The 17,576-nt window shown below is 31.3% G+C and overlaps 1 protein-coding gene across 1 annotated transcript; it reads right to left on the bottom strand.

The window, feature by feature from the left end:
- Positions 1–9,966: 9,966 nt before the first annotated feature.
- On the bottom strand, positions 9,967–16,615 carry LOC143045072 (uncharacterized). Its single transcript, XM_076217370.1, has 4 exons — positions 16,581–16,615; positions 14,529–14,742; positions 12,539–12,646; positions 9,967–11,473 (listed from the first exon to the last, which is right to left on the bottom strand). The coding sequence occupies exons 2-4, from the start codon at positions 14,739–14,741 to the stop codon at positions 11,285–11,287; spliced, it is 510 nt and encodes a 169-aa protein (XP_076073485.1). The 5' UTR covers position 14,742; positions 16,581–16,615; the 3' UTR covers positions 9,967–11,284.
- Positions 16,616–17,576: the final 961 nt, after the last annotated feature.

The following is a 17,576-nucleotide window of genomic DNA, read 5'->3' on the forward strand; positions in this document are numbered from 1 at the left end:
TACAATGTACAAGACATATCTTTTTGAAAACCTTACTTCCGGTATATCCAAAATGGCGGACATAGAAATATCAATTTTCTACATTAATATTCAACTTTTTTCAAAATGTAAAGAAAATGATTTTGATGTTGGTTTTTTTTGGCTTATCATTAAACTATTGGCTTCAAGTTATCATCAAAACCGTTAATTTTATTCTGTTGTAAATTTTTAAATAACACTTCCAGTAAAAAAAAAACAATATGTTGTAAATTCCAAAAATGAGTCCTCAATCCATATCTTTGATTTAGAGTTTTAGATAGATCGGTTAAAACAAAATAAAATTACTGAAGTACTAAAACATTTTTCAAAGTACTACTATTTGGCAAAAAAATACATGTTTATTCACAGTCACCACCACATGCAAACAAAGCAGTGCATGAGAAACCCGATTTTCTACATTAAGCACGACCGCGACATCCTCTGTATCTGTATCTGTATATGTATGAATACATTGTCGCTACCAATTCTGGCTTTAATATAACGGTTTGAGAGAGCGCCGCCGATTTATTGATGAGGCGTTAGAGCAGATTTGACGCTCTCTACGCTTGATGCGTGCACTACAGTGTCGTCTAGCTGATTCGACGCGATCACTGTCTTTACAAAGAATGAGTTTGAGTATTGTGGTGTTTTGCTTAGTGGAATGTCAAAACACTTAGAGTGATTCTTTACTTGATTTTCCACAATATTTGTTGAGTAGTATTCTTCGAACTTATTGGCAGTTATGTTTCTCTTAGGACGTACTTTTTGAGAAATTCATCTGATTCAATAGCGGGAATCAGCCCATAAACCACTTTGTACATAAATATCAACTTCTAGCTTGTTCGTCTTGCAATTGTCTGGAGGTCTTGTAGTCCCAGTTGGGCAAGCATATTGGAGACACACCCTTCCTTTCTTGACTTGTAATCTATGGTGATGAATTATTTTTTTGCAATCTTGTGGGCAGTATTTCAAGTTTCTTCTTTGAAAGCCTAGCGTTGGATTTGCTTTCTTTGCCACGTTTAATAAGTGGGAGGGCCATTTGAGGTCTTCCTAAATTTGTAGGTCTAGGCACGGGTTTTGCTTGACTTGTTGTAGTATGTGTCCATTTAAACTGAATTTATGGTTTGGCTTCTGATGCTTAGGATGTAGCTTTTTTTTTTGGCATTGAACCGCATTCCCCAGTACATCCACAATGTACAGGCTACTGAAATGATGAGGCCTTAGAAAGAGTTATTTAAAAGTGATCCTCTTTGTCCCTTCGCCATCCATTAGCACCTGAACTGGGTAGCATAAGAGCAAATTCCAAGCTCGTCCTCCTAAACACCTGCCTTAGTATATTGCACGTTTTACATGCTGGAAAAGACTAGACCAGGTTGAGGAAATACAAATGTACCCTCAATCAGTCTTCCCTTTTGCGCAAATAGTTATTTTCTTGATTCGTTAACCATGTTAACCCCATCTGAAAAGTTTGTGTGATCTTGCAGTTAAACCTCGGTGATTTAGGCTGATCGATCATCTCTTTTTATGTTAAAGTCACATCTTCAAATGCCATCAATGTCTCCTACGCAGTCTTTTTTCCTTTTCGAGCAATTAGAACCATACCACAACTGGTAAAGACATGCATCACAATAACTGTGTGTAATCACTCATTGCCAGGTGCATTTGAAAGGTCATTGATATATATCTATCCAAAGCTTTTTGCCCTCCCAAACACAATCCATCGTTCGTCTACCCCTATCCCGGAATAGCGAAACAGTAATGACAGTATCATCAGTAACGACTATTCGAATTATGACTCGTGCAAATTCGTGTTTCATTGCATCAGACACATGCACCATGATTCTATTAATGTCAGCCTCTTAATGTGAACAGGGTGATAAACTTGAAATCCATCTCGAGGTAAATAAAATAAAATATCCTGATCATTTGTTATAAGAAGCAAGTGCTGCATTTAGGGAAAAGGGAATACACAGACGAATCAAGAGTCAAAACAAGATGACAACAATAAGAAAGAACTTTTAAGTTTTCATTCGCAACAGCTTGCTCAATAGATTTTGAGGAAAAGGTAGTTGTAGCAACACTTGCTCAGGATCTTCTGTGTTATCCACCACATGATGATGTTTAATGCTTAGCATCATGTTCACATGATGAGGCTGACACTTGAATCAAGATGCATGTGTCTGATGCAGTGAAACAAATACTTAACTGAGTCATGCCTCGAACAGTCGATACTGATGTTGCTGTCGTTGCTGTTTCGCCTTCAGTGACATAGGGGCAGGCAAACTTTGGCTTGCATTTGGAAGTGGGAAAAGCTTCAGATATATATCTATCCATGACCATTCAAATACACTAGGCATTGAGAGATTACACGTTTGCTTGAAAAGGAACTGCGTTGGTGACATGGATGGTGTTTAAAGATGTCTCTATCATTTAGAATGATGATTGATCAGCCAACATCACCAGCTATGGATTTAACAATGTCATTGATAGAACGATACGTGGTTTTGTTGTAATATCGAACAAAGTTATCAGATGGGGTTAACGAAGCAAGAAAAATGTGTTTTTGGAAGAGGAAATACTTATTGAGGCTATTCCCACGACTCGGTCTAGTCTTTTTCAGCAAGTAAAACGTGCAATATACCATGGCGGGTGCGAATAAGTAACAAGATTGGTATTGGTTCATATGCTAACTAGTCCATCGCTTATGAATGGCGAAGGGAAAAATATGATCCATGGGAACCCTTTTGGACAACTCTTTGTGAGGCCTCTTCATCTTATCAGAAGCTTGTACATTATAGATGTAAGAAACGATATCACGATCTTTGTAAATTTGGAAAATAATCTCTCCGATTGTGAATAAACATACATGTATATTTGCGGCCATAAATAAGTCATTCTAAAGATGTTTATGAACTTTAGTGATTTTATTTTATTTTAATCTATCTATCCAAAAACTCTACATCAAAGGTATGGATTGAGGACTAATCTTTGTAATTTACGACATATTGTTTTTTTTGTACCGGAAGTGTTAACTTTGTATTTAAACATATAAAGCTGAATATAATTAGTAGTTTTGAGGATGACTTAAAACCAAAAGTTTAATGACCAGCTAAAAAAAACCCTTTTATTTACATTTTGAAAAAAGTTGAATATTAGAATGACAAATTATTAATATTTCTATGTCCGCCATATTGGATATCACCGGAAGAAAGGGTTTTAAAGACATATGTATCCATGAGAAGCACCAAAGAAAGGTTCCTGCACAATATAATCATAGTAGCAATACTTTAAAATACATTTCAATTACCCTCCCTAAAAATAAGCTTATTTTAGTACAATGTCAGCCATGCTGGATTTTACCGGAAGTAGGGTTTTTGAAGACATTTAATCTATATCATATATCCAAAAGTAGTACATAATAAAGGTTTGTACCAAATATTATGATAGTAGCATGTTAATAACACCTTTTCACATACTAGCCTTCGATGTTGGGCTAGTTTAAGTATGATGTACGCCATTTTGGATTTTACCGGAAGTGAGACATTTTTTTCAAATGCCTCCCTATCTGAAATAAAAGATAAATAGTTGAGGAAGGTCTATGCCAAATTTCATGCTTGTAGCAGGATGTGCACAATTTTTCACAAAGCCGCCGTACTAATAATAAAAAAGTCTAAAATAAGTTAAAAGATCATCCCTTCCTGTACCTTCTTGCTAAAACATCCCATTCCCCTTATAGAACTTTAGACTTACTTATTGTATATTTGTATTCTTTTAATCTAAAATTGAAACTCAAAGTTAATATTAATCTCTTTTTAAAGTCATAAGAAACCTCAAATTAAAAAAAAAATATGCATATGTTTTTTTATAACTAAATGGATAGTTTTCATTATACAACTTATGTACATATACTTTTTTCTGGGGAAAATTCTTTAATTTCGAGGAAGTAATTCGCCGACATATTTTCCGTATGCATAGTGACCTGAGCGTAATCCTCTTCGTAAAAATCCGGTGATCGCAATACGCATGGATCTGTCATTAGAATAAACAATTATCTGATTGTTCATGTTAAACACGTGCTCAATGCCTATGCTTTTTGTTATTTGTTTACTATAAGGTGACAATCGGTAAACCTCGGCTTCAAAACACGGCATTTAATGAGCAGCCATATTTGTTAAATCATAACAGACAGAGAGAGAAAAAATTGACGATTATACGATATATTTGCGTAAAAAATGAGAAAATCGTGCACAGAGGACTTAGTTTATGATATGTACATGCATTGGTTCAAGAATTGGATAAACATTTTTTTTCACCACTCACTCGTTTCTTCATGTGCTTATGACTTAAATATTCAAAATTGACTTATGAAAACTTTATGATTTACAAAAAGGTAACTAGATCAATTATATTTACTTATACTTGATATATCAATTTTCCACGAAGACCCTATTGTTTGAGTTTTTGAAAAGACTGAATTATAGAATTTTTGATATTTGAAAATCATCGATGAAAAACTTAAAGATTCATAAATCAGGTAACCAGAATTAAATTGACTTGTATTTAATCTTAAATATTTCTCGAACACCGTATTGATTGAGTTTTTAAAAAATATTATAATTACCTATAACATGAAAATATTCTTTGAAAACATGTTTTGAAAGAATCTGATATTTCTTGATAGTAATAGTTGTTAAAAGTGGAGCAAAGAAAATAACGATTAACAAATTCAAGCCATTATAAAGCGTGCAAATTGATGCATATGATTCAAACACTTCTGATGTACGCCTACCCAGTATACAAACTTTATTATTACATTAGACGTCACCCGACAAACCCTTGGAAGGTTTATTGCTATATGTGTGGTATTTTTATAATTAGTAAAACAGGTTTGCAACAATTATTCAGTAATCAGCAATAAATAGCACTCAAAATTCTTTAAAACATATACCTGAATCACACATGAACGAAGTTAAAAATTAATTTCTTGTTAGATGTGTAGTTATATTTTTAGAAAACGGATTTCCTATGTTCTTCATTTAGCATATTTGATTCAAACGTTAATTTTACGGGACCAACTAATCTTCCTAAATAATAAAAATGATATATGATACATGTATAACTTATTGTGACCTGAATGAAATTTTCCTACTTTTTGTTTTAAATAAATACCCTTTCCAACCCGCTTGCGAGATCTTTATAAGGAATGTATTATAAAATTTATTGGTTTAAAAAACGTATTTTACTGTTACATGAAAATAGTGTTTAGCTAACATTTAAATACCGCTAAGGGTTGTCGTTTTTTCAGTCATCAAAAATTTTTCAACATTCATTAAATTCTACCAAACATAGACAAAAGCGTCTTCCTGAAAAAAAAAATACCAACGAAACATTTTTTTCATTTGACTGATACATGGCTTTGTGCTGTCAACATTACACCCTTACAGGGATATCAGCAATCATATGCGAGGCAACGGGTTCCACGAAACTCTATACGAATGTTTTCCTCACCACATAATCCGAACTTAAGATATATTTAAGTTTTTTAAACCTTCAGTTGAGGCTTGTTGCATGCACTTTTTTAGTAATCAACATTTCACTGGCGAGAGTGAATATATATCGTATTGCACGAGTTTTGGTTTTCGAATCTTTTTCTCAAATAATTTATGAAAACACGTAGATAAACTGTATCCTTCTTTTTTAATGATCTATAAAGATGATATGTTCTGTACATTCTATGGCATTAGGTATGGTCGCCTCTTTTTTTCTCGTAAAGTCACAATATAAATTTCAGATGAAAGCAAGAAAATTCTACTGAATTAGGGGCATAGAAAAACAAAAGAACCCCACGTTGGGGATAAATAGAATGATCAACCGGTCGGAAAAAGATAAGTCATGTAAATGTATATATACAACGCATCTAAATTCATGCATAAACTCTACAGAGTATCTAATATAAAACTTCTCAGTATGGTGTTGCCATGATTGCAACGATATGTTCTTTCCTAAACTGATCGCAGCAATCTCATTATTTCATAATTTCATTCATGTGTTTTATGATAAATCAAACTTCTTTTTAAAATTTTTTATACATGGCGAATGTTTAGCTAAAATAGTTTTTACAAAATGTTTGTGTACTTTTCAAAACTCTAATCTTTTTGAATAAAATTTGCCACATATGATAATTTTCTTCGAGTCAATGTTGTGTTTATTGTTTTAATTATTCCTTTCTAGTTAGTTAGAATCGATTTTCTTCAAATGTGGGTTATTTTGATTTTAAAACACTATCAGCTTTTTAAAAAGCGTTTAGCAATCAGGTAGCTCTCTCTATATATATAGCACACTTATTTCAAGTAGACCATACATATATTGTTTTTATAAGTAACAATCCAATTTATGACTATTATTTTGATTTAGAATTATATTTTGGCGGAAACAGACATTTTCATATTTACAGAAATGGGCGTTGGGATAAAGGAGGGGCGAGAGATACCAAAGGACAGTCAAACTAATAGATCGAACACACACCGAAAACGCCATGGCTAAAAAAGAAAAAGAAAAACAGACAAATTATAGTACACAACCTAGAAAACTATGTTGTGATAACATGCTATCCTTTTTATCAATATTTTAGTAAAATTGGATATGTACAAGTTCTTAAGTCTTAAATACATGCAAGTTAAAAACTATCACTGACTGTGCCAGATTTTTAAAACAACCTTTCCCTTTATGATACATAAGCCTAACACATTGTATATTTCTAAATTCTTTTAATTCTAAATCGAAAAATAATGTGTAAACCGCTTTTAGGTATTCAACATCTACTTTTGAAAAACTGTAAGATTTTTAAATCAGGTATCTGGATCAATTATATTTACTTATACTTGATATATCAATTTTCCACGAAGACCCTATTTCTTGATGTTTTGAAAGGACTGAATTATAGAATTTTCAATACTTCAAACTACCGATGAAATTTTTTAATATTCACAAATCATGTAACCATAATTATATTGATTTGTACATTTGATTTTTAATGTTTCTCAAAGTACGTATTGATTGAGTTTTTGAAAAAAAATGTATGATATATCATAGAATATTCTATGAAAACATGTTTTATAAAGATTTGGTATTTCTTGATTGTAGCAGTAGTTTAAAGTAAAGCATAGCGAATAATAAGTAACAAATATAAGACATATAAACCGTGCAAATTCATGCATATGATTTAAACACTCCTGATGCACGCTTACCTATAAAATCTTTATTATTACATTAGACGTCACCCGACAAACCCTTGGAAGGTTAATTGCTATAATTGTGGTCATTTTATAATTAGTAAACATGTACATTGGTATGCAACGATTATTCAGTAATCATCAATAAATAGCACTTAAATTTTTTTAAACATCTACCAGGGTCACACATAAACGAAGTTAAAATTAATTCCTTGTAATATTTGTAGTTATATTTTTAGAAAACGGATTTCCTATGTTCTTTATTTAGCATATTTTTTTAGCGTTAGTTTATCTTCCTAGGTTATTTGAGGTGGCACGGTAGAATTTGCATTCCAGAATTTAGGTTGCTCTTTTGTGTACCCTACTTAGGTTAATGTATCTAAACAGTGTGATTGGACAAGAAATACAGTGTCAACTGAACATACTTTCCCAAACTGAGGGATGAATCAGGTGTAGAAAAATATGAAATAATTTTACATACAGATGAAAATGAATTTTTGAGAATTTTTAAAAATTTTGTATTCACTGCACCATAAAAGACCTAAAAGTACTAGTGGCCTTAGGTTTTTAAAAATAGCAAAAAAAGTAAACGGTCATGATACATATTCAAATTCATTTCTGAATAGTAAAATAAAAGTACTTCAGTTAACTGTGAATGTAGAATTTTTTGCAGTGTTAGAAAGTGGTGAAAATTCTAAAAAGGCTATCATTATCCCTTATGGGCCAGGAAATACTACCGTGCCACCTTAAGGGGGATATATATTTTTACACTAAATCAATAAAGGAATTTATTTTACCTATGCAATTTATAAGTTTATCAATAAAAAGTTGATTAACGGCAACTATGATAAAAACAAGCCTTAAATTCCACCCCTGAGAGTAAAAATTGCTGATTCAGCAAATTCTGCCTGACCTGTGGGTAATAATGTAAAAATTTACCTGCAAAGTAGAACTTCATTATTTTTATGTAACTTGCAATACATTTTTAATCATAAATGCTCGCTTTAACTTTTCGCAGTGTCTGACACATGTGCAACCACTGAAATTTGAGACGCGACATTCTTCGGTTGCATGTACATCCTACTATTTTTGACTGAAATAAATAAATTGCATAATTTCTTATTTTTTTCAACACAAATACAGCTATACTAGTTTTCTTCAGGTTTAATTCGTAGTTCTGATGTAACATGACACCAGTAGCAGCTTTTGGGGAACCAGTAAGTGGTTAAGGGGTCCTTACTTATTCATTTAGCTCTCGATATTGGTCTGAAATAGAGATAGAAATAGGGGGTTCTTTATATTGACTGGACATTATTTTTGACAAAGAATGTTTTTATGATGTTATATCAGCAAGATTAAATGGTTTATTCATTTTCCATGCAAATACCATTAATTGTTAAGATTTTCTGACAGTGAAAAACACAATAAAGGCAAATTGATTATGTAAGGGGACATAATTTAACTTAATGCATACATGAGAAATAGACAAACAGTCAACTTAGAGATGTATTCTAGTACATGTATTGTGAAAAAGATTTTGGAATAATAGTTAAGTGCAATCTAAAGACTCTTGTTGTATAGCCCTCATAATCTGGAAATGTTTAAAGTAGTATAAGGCATGCTGTAAAATGTGGAATGGACTTTAATCTCATTTTTCATGATTTGGTGCTTAAACTGATTCTTTCAATCAGATTAACCATAAATAGAGTTGGCAATCCAATAATTCCTCCTGAATCACCATGTTTGACTCCTGTGTTGATTTGAAACATCATAGATTTGGATTTTGTTCACTCCTTAAGTAAAAATGGTAAGATGAAAAAAAGTGAAAATCTGCCAGATGGGGTAGGGATGTAATGTTTCATTTCTTTTGTAAGAAATAAGTGCAGACTAGTATTCTTTATTGTGATATGTTCCAAAGTAAGAAGTCTATGCATCATAGGTGTCATGACTGGTTTCAAGTTTGTTAGGTCTTGGTTAAGGTGGCACGGTAGTATTTGCATTCCAGAATTTAGGTTGCTATTTTGTGTACCCTACTTAGGTTAATGTATCTAAACAGTGTGATTGGACAAAAAATACAGTGTCAACTGAACATACTTTCCCAAACTGAGGGATGAATCAGGTGTAGAAAAATATAAAATAATTTTACATACAGATGAAAATGAATTTTTTAGAATGTTTTAAATTTTGTATTCACTGCACCATAAAAGACCTAAAAGTACTAGTGGCCTTAGGTCTTTAAAAATAGCAAAAAAAGTAAACGGTCATGATACATATTCAAATTCATTTCTGAATAGTAAAATGAAAGTACTTCAGTTAACTTTGAATGTAGAATTTTTTGCAGTGTTAGAAAGTGGTGAAAATTCTAAAAAGGCTATCATTATCCCTTATGGGCCAGGAAATACTACCGTGCCACCTTGAATGATATATGATTTAACTATTTGTAAACTATAAATGAAATTTTCTACTTTTGGTTCTGTTTTTTAGACAACAATAATCTTTTAACCCCATTTACCAGATCTTCATAAGGAATTTATCATAAAACTATTTTTTTTTCAAAAGGTATTTACTGTGAAATGAAAATAATGTTTTAGTTTACATTCAGATACCCCCTAGAGCTGCCGTTTTTCAGACATCAATACATTTCCAAACTTCATTATATTCCACCATAAATAGAAAAAATTAAACTTCTTCATGATAAACAAAACTAGCAACGGAACACATGTCTTTAATTTTATTTATAACTGGAAATAACTTAATATGTGCTATCAACATTACACCTTCTCACGGATATCAGCAATCATAGGCAAGGCAAAACAAATCCACGAAACTCTTAACGAATGTTTGTCTCACCACATAATCCGAACATAAGATAAATTTAGTATATCAATCTTCAGTTTAAATCACAATTCAACAATTAGCTTTCATTTTATATTCCCTTAAATCAGCACCACATAAATAAACAGCCGCCACTAATCCTTATAGGGCTTATGCTTAAGAAAAATATGAAATGTAAAAAAACATTATAGCAAGAAAAATCCACAGAACTTAAGATCGAGTAAAACTGAATAGCTGAGAACCTTTTTTGTCTATAGATTAAAAACAAGCAGAGTGCACAGAAACTCATTAAAATAAACATTTACACACACAATCATCGAACAGAACCAGCCAATTTAGGAGAAAGACATTAAAAAAGGAAAACAAAACACATTACAGAAACAAAATTCTTTCTTAACATATGGAAAAGACTCTAAAAAAACACAGGACTCCTTTGCTCGATGACCTTTATCAGGTTATCAGCAAATTCTAGTTCTACAAATTGTATCATTGTGTTGTTTGGTCATGAAATATTTAATCAGCAAGTCATTATTTAATTTCTAACAATGGCATGTGTCCTGTTTAAAACCTTGCAGTTTATTCTAACATAATTCAACATTTCATTGTGAATCTTGAGTAAAAATGTGCTTGTTCTAATTTGTATGCTGAAACGCCATTTTTTTGGTGAGATCAAGATACAGTTTCAGATGTTTGAAACCTTTCCCTCTTATTGTTGAAGCGTCGTGATATTTCGACGTGTTGATATTTTGATATTTACTTTATTATATTTTCAATGGAACAGACGTATATAATTTGCAAAAATTATTATGTACGAAGATACTAGTCTTCTTCGTCATTATCAAACGTAAGTTCTATTGCACACTAGCTAGCATGCATGTTATCTCCCATTGATTAATAAATAGATATAGGAAGATGTGGTGTGAATGCCAATGAGACAACTCTCCATCCAAATAGCAATTTATAAAAGTAAACCACTTATAGGTCAATGTACGGCCTTCAACACGTAGCCTTGGCTCCCACCGAACAACAAGCTATAAAGGGCCCCAAAATTACTAGTGTAACACCATTCAAACGGGAAAAATAACGGTCTAGTCTATATAAAAAAAAAAGCCTAATACATGTGCTATGAAATGTCCCGGATTTCCGGAATATTGACTAGATATGAGATATTTAATCCATGGCAATTCTGATTAATGTTTTTAAAATGTAAACCTATCGTCTTCCTTAACTTCACACAAACTGTTTAAATTCGCTCCATAATACTCTGTTAAAATATTCATAATTTCTTGATTATTGAATAGTTTAGATATATAGAACTCCTTCTCTGTTTCCAACTGAAAAACTTTATCTTTTAATTGTACATTTGTTGTTCGTAAATCCACCAGCTCCTAAAATAACAAAACAACAATATTAATTGATTTATTACCCAAACACTTCTATAAATATGCTGCAGAACATTTGTTCTCCCTATAAAAATTACTTGCAAACACCGATAGTATATCCTTGTTTTTTCTTCTATGTTTTGAACTACCTTAGTAATATAAACTTATACTAGTGTTTGCTGTTGTTGTTTTGATATCTTCTGACTTTTTCTCCTAGAAATCACAAAAGAAATAAATTTTCCTATGAACTTCGAATCATAACGGAACGAACTATATTAAAAACACCATCATTCGGTCTTGTTAATTCATCCTTTTCGTTGTTGCAGCGTCTAACTTTTCACAATAAGAAGATATAGGTTTGAAACTATAAAATTTCAATTTTACATCATGATTACTGATAGATTAGATTATTAGATATCATAACGACATTGTACTTGTAATATAATTTAAGATTTTACATCTTTTTAGACTTCCATTGACATTGCATCATGTAAATAAAGGCAACAGTAGTATACCGCTGTACGAAATTCGTAAATCGATTGAGAAAAAAACAAATCCGGGTTACAAACTAAAACTAAGGGAAAAGCATCAAATATAAGAGGAGAACTACGACACAACAGAAACATAACATTAAAATGTAACACACACAGAAACTATTGTATAACAACGGCCATTTTCCGGACTTGGTACAGGACATTTTAAGAAAAAATGGTGGGTTGAACCTGGTTTTGTGGCATGCCAAACCTCCCGCTTTTAAGGCAATGTTAAATATAACATTAAAATGACAACATTACACGATAGTTCCTTTATATGTAAAACATTATATGTAAGACATATATGCTACATAATTATTACTGGTAACATATTCACAATTGTATTTTTTTTTGTGTTAGATTACTTGTCTCTTTCATTTTTTCCCTTAATGAGTATTTGATCAAATTGAAAACTTTAAGAAGACTTAATACACAATACGCTGAAAATAGAGAAGAAAAGATCGTCAGAAAGCTTCAAGAAAATTTGCTTGAATTGATGATAATTAACGGTACACCGTGTATGTGTGATGTTACTAACCTGTTGAACCATATAATTATATTGTTTTTTCTTTATTCGACATTTTCGTGCTGAGAATCTGTTACAGCGTTTTCTATAACTTTGTTTTTCTCTTTCTTTTTCTGTAAGCTATCAAATTGATAAAGAAAAGACATCGAAAACTTTCAGCATGTAAACATATATAACATATGTATAATTAAAAGGAAATGATGGACACAAGTATAAAAGGTAAAACAGCAATTTGTTCGATAATATGTATATACAAAATGATAAGGTATCAATATAAACCTAAACGAACTCCAGCTATTGAAAAAATCACAAATAAACATTAAAAACAATCAACAAAACATTATTTATAAACAATTAAAAATACCTCCGTTCATTAACTTTAATTACATATAACCCAGACAGCATCGTTCTATTCTATGCTGTTTATGCAAGATGAATTAGTTTTATGTACACGGAAGTGGTTTGATTCGGCAAGTGTACTTTATCCGGAGGATGAAAATCCGTAGTGTTTTTTTTTTATCCACCAACATAAATTCAGTAGGGTTTTTAATCCGGGTCCAGTGTAAAATACCCACATCTCTTGTTAAGATTCTAAAGAGATTTTTTTAAATGGAAATTTATAAAAAAAAATGGGGTTTGGTAAAACTTGCATAGCTAAATTATATAAAAAAAAAAGGAACAAAGTAAACTAGTGTTTTTCATCCACGGAATGTACACACAAATGTTTTCAACCAAAAATGATTACACAAGTGATTTTAAACCAGTAATTACCGGTATTACACTAGTGATTGTGTACCTAAAATGATTGCACTAGTTACTTTGAACCGGGATTTATTACACGAGTATTTAAGATTCATACACTGATGAAGTGTTCTAGACCTCACTTTGAACACATGATAACACAATAAAATGCTTTATTTACGAATTAAATTTGGAAAATTTTTCTTATCAAATCATATGCTTTCAAATTGTTACTAATTGTAACTTGTATTCATATACCCAGGATTGCAAAAGTTTTTCTGTGCATTTGCGTTTTGGTAGACTTCGACATAAAATCATATCTTCAATGTCAATATCTATTAATCAAATTGGTTCCTTGAAAACTATTATGATTTTAACCTATAAATGTATTTAAACAATAAACCGGTCCAATGTAAACAAAACAATGATATCAAGATCGACAACGCTTTCACACTATTTACATCCAATATTCTCTAGTGAAAAACAGTTACCAGGAATAAAAACAGGGTGGAATGAAATTACGCTTACACATGCTCACATTTTGCGTGGTAAATTAGCTTTGTGGGATGACATGTTCCTTGTGTCATTGTGATTTGTATAAAAGATGACGAGAAATATATACTTGAAAAATATCTTATAAAACAAAAGCTTGAAACCCATTATTGGCAAATATTCGACAATTTTATTGCTCTGCGCCTACAGATTTCGAAGTTTCATGTTATAGGTGCAGGCCCGTAGCCAGGAATTTCCAAGGGGGGGGGGGGGGGGGGGGGGGGCTTCGTTGGACTCATGAACTCGACTTTAACAGTCACAATTTGAACAAAACGTTGACTTTAACAGTGCTTACTTGAACCCCCCGAACCCCCTGGCTACCGGTATGAGGTGCAAATTATGTATTTCAGTTATATGACTAACATGTTGCAATGTGCGTGGTATAAATCGAAATTGTTGGTTTTCTATCATTTATCAACTAGGTGTAAACGGAGAACCAACAAATAAAAAATAATGCTTGCTTTTAGTAGAAACGTTGAATGGCTAAATTGTCTGAGACATTAATATAAAAAAAATACAATTTATGAATATTGGTTAATTGATTTTATTTTATTTTAAGAAGTTGGGAAGTGTGCATGTAAAATTCATATTCCTAAAATTAATTTCAGAATGAAGTTATAATTAGGGTATTCAAATATTGAAACTCATAATTTTGGATTCTTACAAAGATTAACATATATTAGTGGTTAAAGTATTAAACTAAACTTACAGGCGTTTGCGGTTTATTTTCAAAATCTACTTTAAGTTCATCCAGTCCCTGCGACAGACGTCTTGTCTGTATTTTCAGCTTCAATTCGTCTTTCAATAAAGGTAATATAGACTTTCTAGCAACTGACTCTTTTGCACGGTCATACAGATCATTGTCAAAATTATGAGCATCAGATGGCAGTCGAAATACTCTTTCATTCTCTTTACCGTCCATTCTGAAATAAATAGATTGATGATGAAACTGATACGCAATGTGTTTCGGCTTCACTGCTGATAAAAACTTTCTTCCGATTTTCTTTTAATATGTAATTTCCCCATCCCCTCACCGTGCATATAATAGTGCTTTTTCTATTATATCTAAATATACGCCTGATCGTAATCATATAATATAAAAATGTAACACGTGTTTTTTTGTTTTTTTTATATTCTATGCATTGACTCATGCTTACGCAAAATTATCCTATTAAAATATAACTCTTCAACAAGTTAAAGGTCATTGTGTGGTTACCATGAACGAAACTTTGTGAACTTCCCTTAAATAAGGGAAATGGATTTATAAAAAAGCATTGTCATTGTTACCTTAATTGAATTACATGATAAATAGTACTGGTATGTACTATCATATATATGTACATGACGAGTTCCTAAATACAAAATAAGAGACAAATAAGCCATACGCTGACTTTGTCATAAAAATATTAAGCATTCAAATTCAGCCTTGTCAGTTTCATCATTATTCGTACAGTGTTCAAAATGGTGTTTCTTTTTATAGTTGATCTATTCCAATACTTTAGTATCTAAAATGAGCCAATATGATGTTATATTTTTAAATACTACCTATTAAATAAAATAAACCTTACCAATGAGGTAGATACGTAAATTAATCATACTTATTCCAAGACGACCGTTCATATTTGGTATTTAAAAAGATCATGTCTTATTTAAATTTATATTTATTTGAAATTAAATTTTGCAGGAATGATATATTCTTGAGGTGTACATAGGGGTTGTTAATGATAATGTGATAATTAAAAATAAGAAATATCCTTAAACTTTATAAATGAAACTAACAACTTTTAAAACAGCGTGTTCCCGATGGACTTTTCCCTTTCATTTGCACTCAACTCACTCAACTGACCATTATTTTTTTTAAAAATAAACTCAAGACTTAAATGATATTTAAATCTATTTTTGATTTACTATTATACAATCAATATGTAATTGATATTTAAATCTATTTTTGATTTTACATAAAATAAAACTCAAAGACTTATTTGAGATTAAATCAGTTTTTGATTTTACAAATTTATCTATGATTAAATAAAGTATTAGAATTACCAAAAGGGAAGCATAAATGTTCCACGAATACCATATTGATTGACTTTTTGAAAAAAGACAGACTTTTTAATAAATATATTATTTGAAACCAGGCTTTAACATTAACAGATGCCTCCTGATAGTAATTGTTAAATTTAGTAGTTTGATTGATGAATGCATTCTGTTTTGTATATTAAAGATTAGAAAGTTCATTTTTACTATACAAACAATATGTACTACACGTGGTATAGATGGCATAAAGTAGTACAGAAACAAATGTACGTTCTACGAATATTTTGGAGTCTCACCGGATATTTTAAATGCGCGTCTCAACAATCCGGTGTTTGAGAATTTTTGAAATCTTCATAACTGATCTTATTAACACCTTCAATTCTAAAAAATTAGAATCAGACAAATGCAGTCTCTGAGAGTGCATCCATGTTAAAACCATTCCTTAGTTATTTGTAAGAATCGTGATTGGCTTACCTACCTTCCTTTATCTCATTCTAATTCAAACAGGAAATGTTTGAGTCCGTATTTGCAGAAAACACCCTACAGTGGAATCATTCATAAGGGATCTCATCCATACAAATTTGAATATAACATTTGAGTTAATAATGAAATCAATCGCGTGTTTGTTATAATTGTGGTCATCGAAAAAATGTGTAGAATTATAGTACATTCAAATATAGCATGAAATTATAATTGTGAATTTAAAAAATGTTAAAATGAATACCTGTGTGTCACACATATGCGATGGTTAAAAATAATTCCTTGTCATCTTTGTAGTGTTATTTTTACAACAGGTACTTTTTATGTTCTTAATTTAGCATTGTTTAAGATTAAATAGTTGATTTCATGCGACCGATTCATTTCACAAGGGAACTTAATACACATATTTATGTTTTTGTATTAGTTGTAAGCGTTACCTCAAGGAAATGCTTACGATTTGCACAAATTATACATGATATAAAAAAACGACAAAAAAAAATGTGCATACTAAATACCATTTGTTTATTTTTTATTTGTTTTCCGTCTTTGTTCTTCCGACTGGTAAGTTTTGCACTAGTGGTCAAATTATTCTCTTGGTATCGTCTGATTTCTTATATGAATATAAATCATGTCCTTGAATTTTCAATTGCACAAAATATGAACATTTCAACGTCTTTTTAATTAAACAATTAAATTCACACGTCTTTCATTAATTATTTGTAACCCGGCTATTATAAAACTTCACGTTGAGTACTGTGTTTTTCGTTCAAGACTACGGCTTTTTAAAACGATATTGTTGAGTCAATTCAGGTTTCATTTTAATTAATTGATATCAATGATCATCAATAGAAGAAAAATTGTTACATGTTTATTTGTTTATAATTTTGTTGTGAGGCGTTTTTTCTTTCTGTTGATATCATAAACACGAAATGCCTTTTCCTACGCGTCTAAAAAAAACCCAGTGTTTTTAAGTCAGGCTGCACACAGAACAACGTACATAATGCTGTGATTTCTAATTTGAGTTATTTAGATAATTTCTATGAGGTTTGAGACAGCACAGGCGTGCTTGTTGGATTCATTATAGACCGCAGAAAGTAGTTTCTATTTCGTGTGCCCTTTCTTGGAGTATGGGAGATAACTTGCGTAACTAACGACGAACGTTTTTAATCCCGTATTCCGCTAGAGGCGTGCAATTACGTACACTTCGCCTTAAGTATCTTTTTGTTATAGTAACTTTGTC

The sequence above is a fragment of the Mytilus galloprovincialis genome, chromosome 9 (genome assembly GCF_965363235.1).
Source record: "Mytilus galloprovincialis chromosome 9, xbMytGall1.hap1.1, whole genome shotgun sequence".
Taxonomy (NCBI): Eukaryota; Metazoa; Mollusca; class Bivalvia; order Mytilida; family Mytilidae; genus Mytilus; species Mytilus galloprovincialis.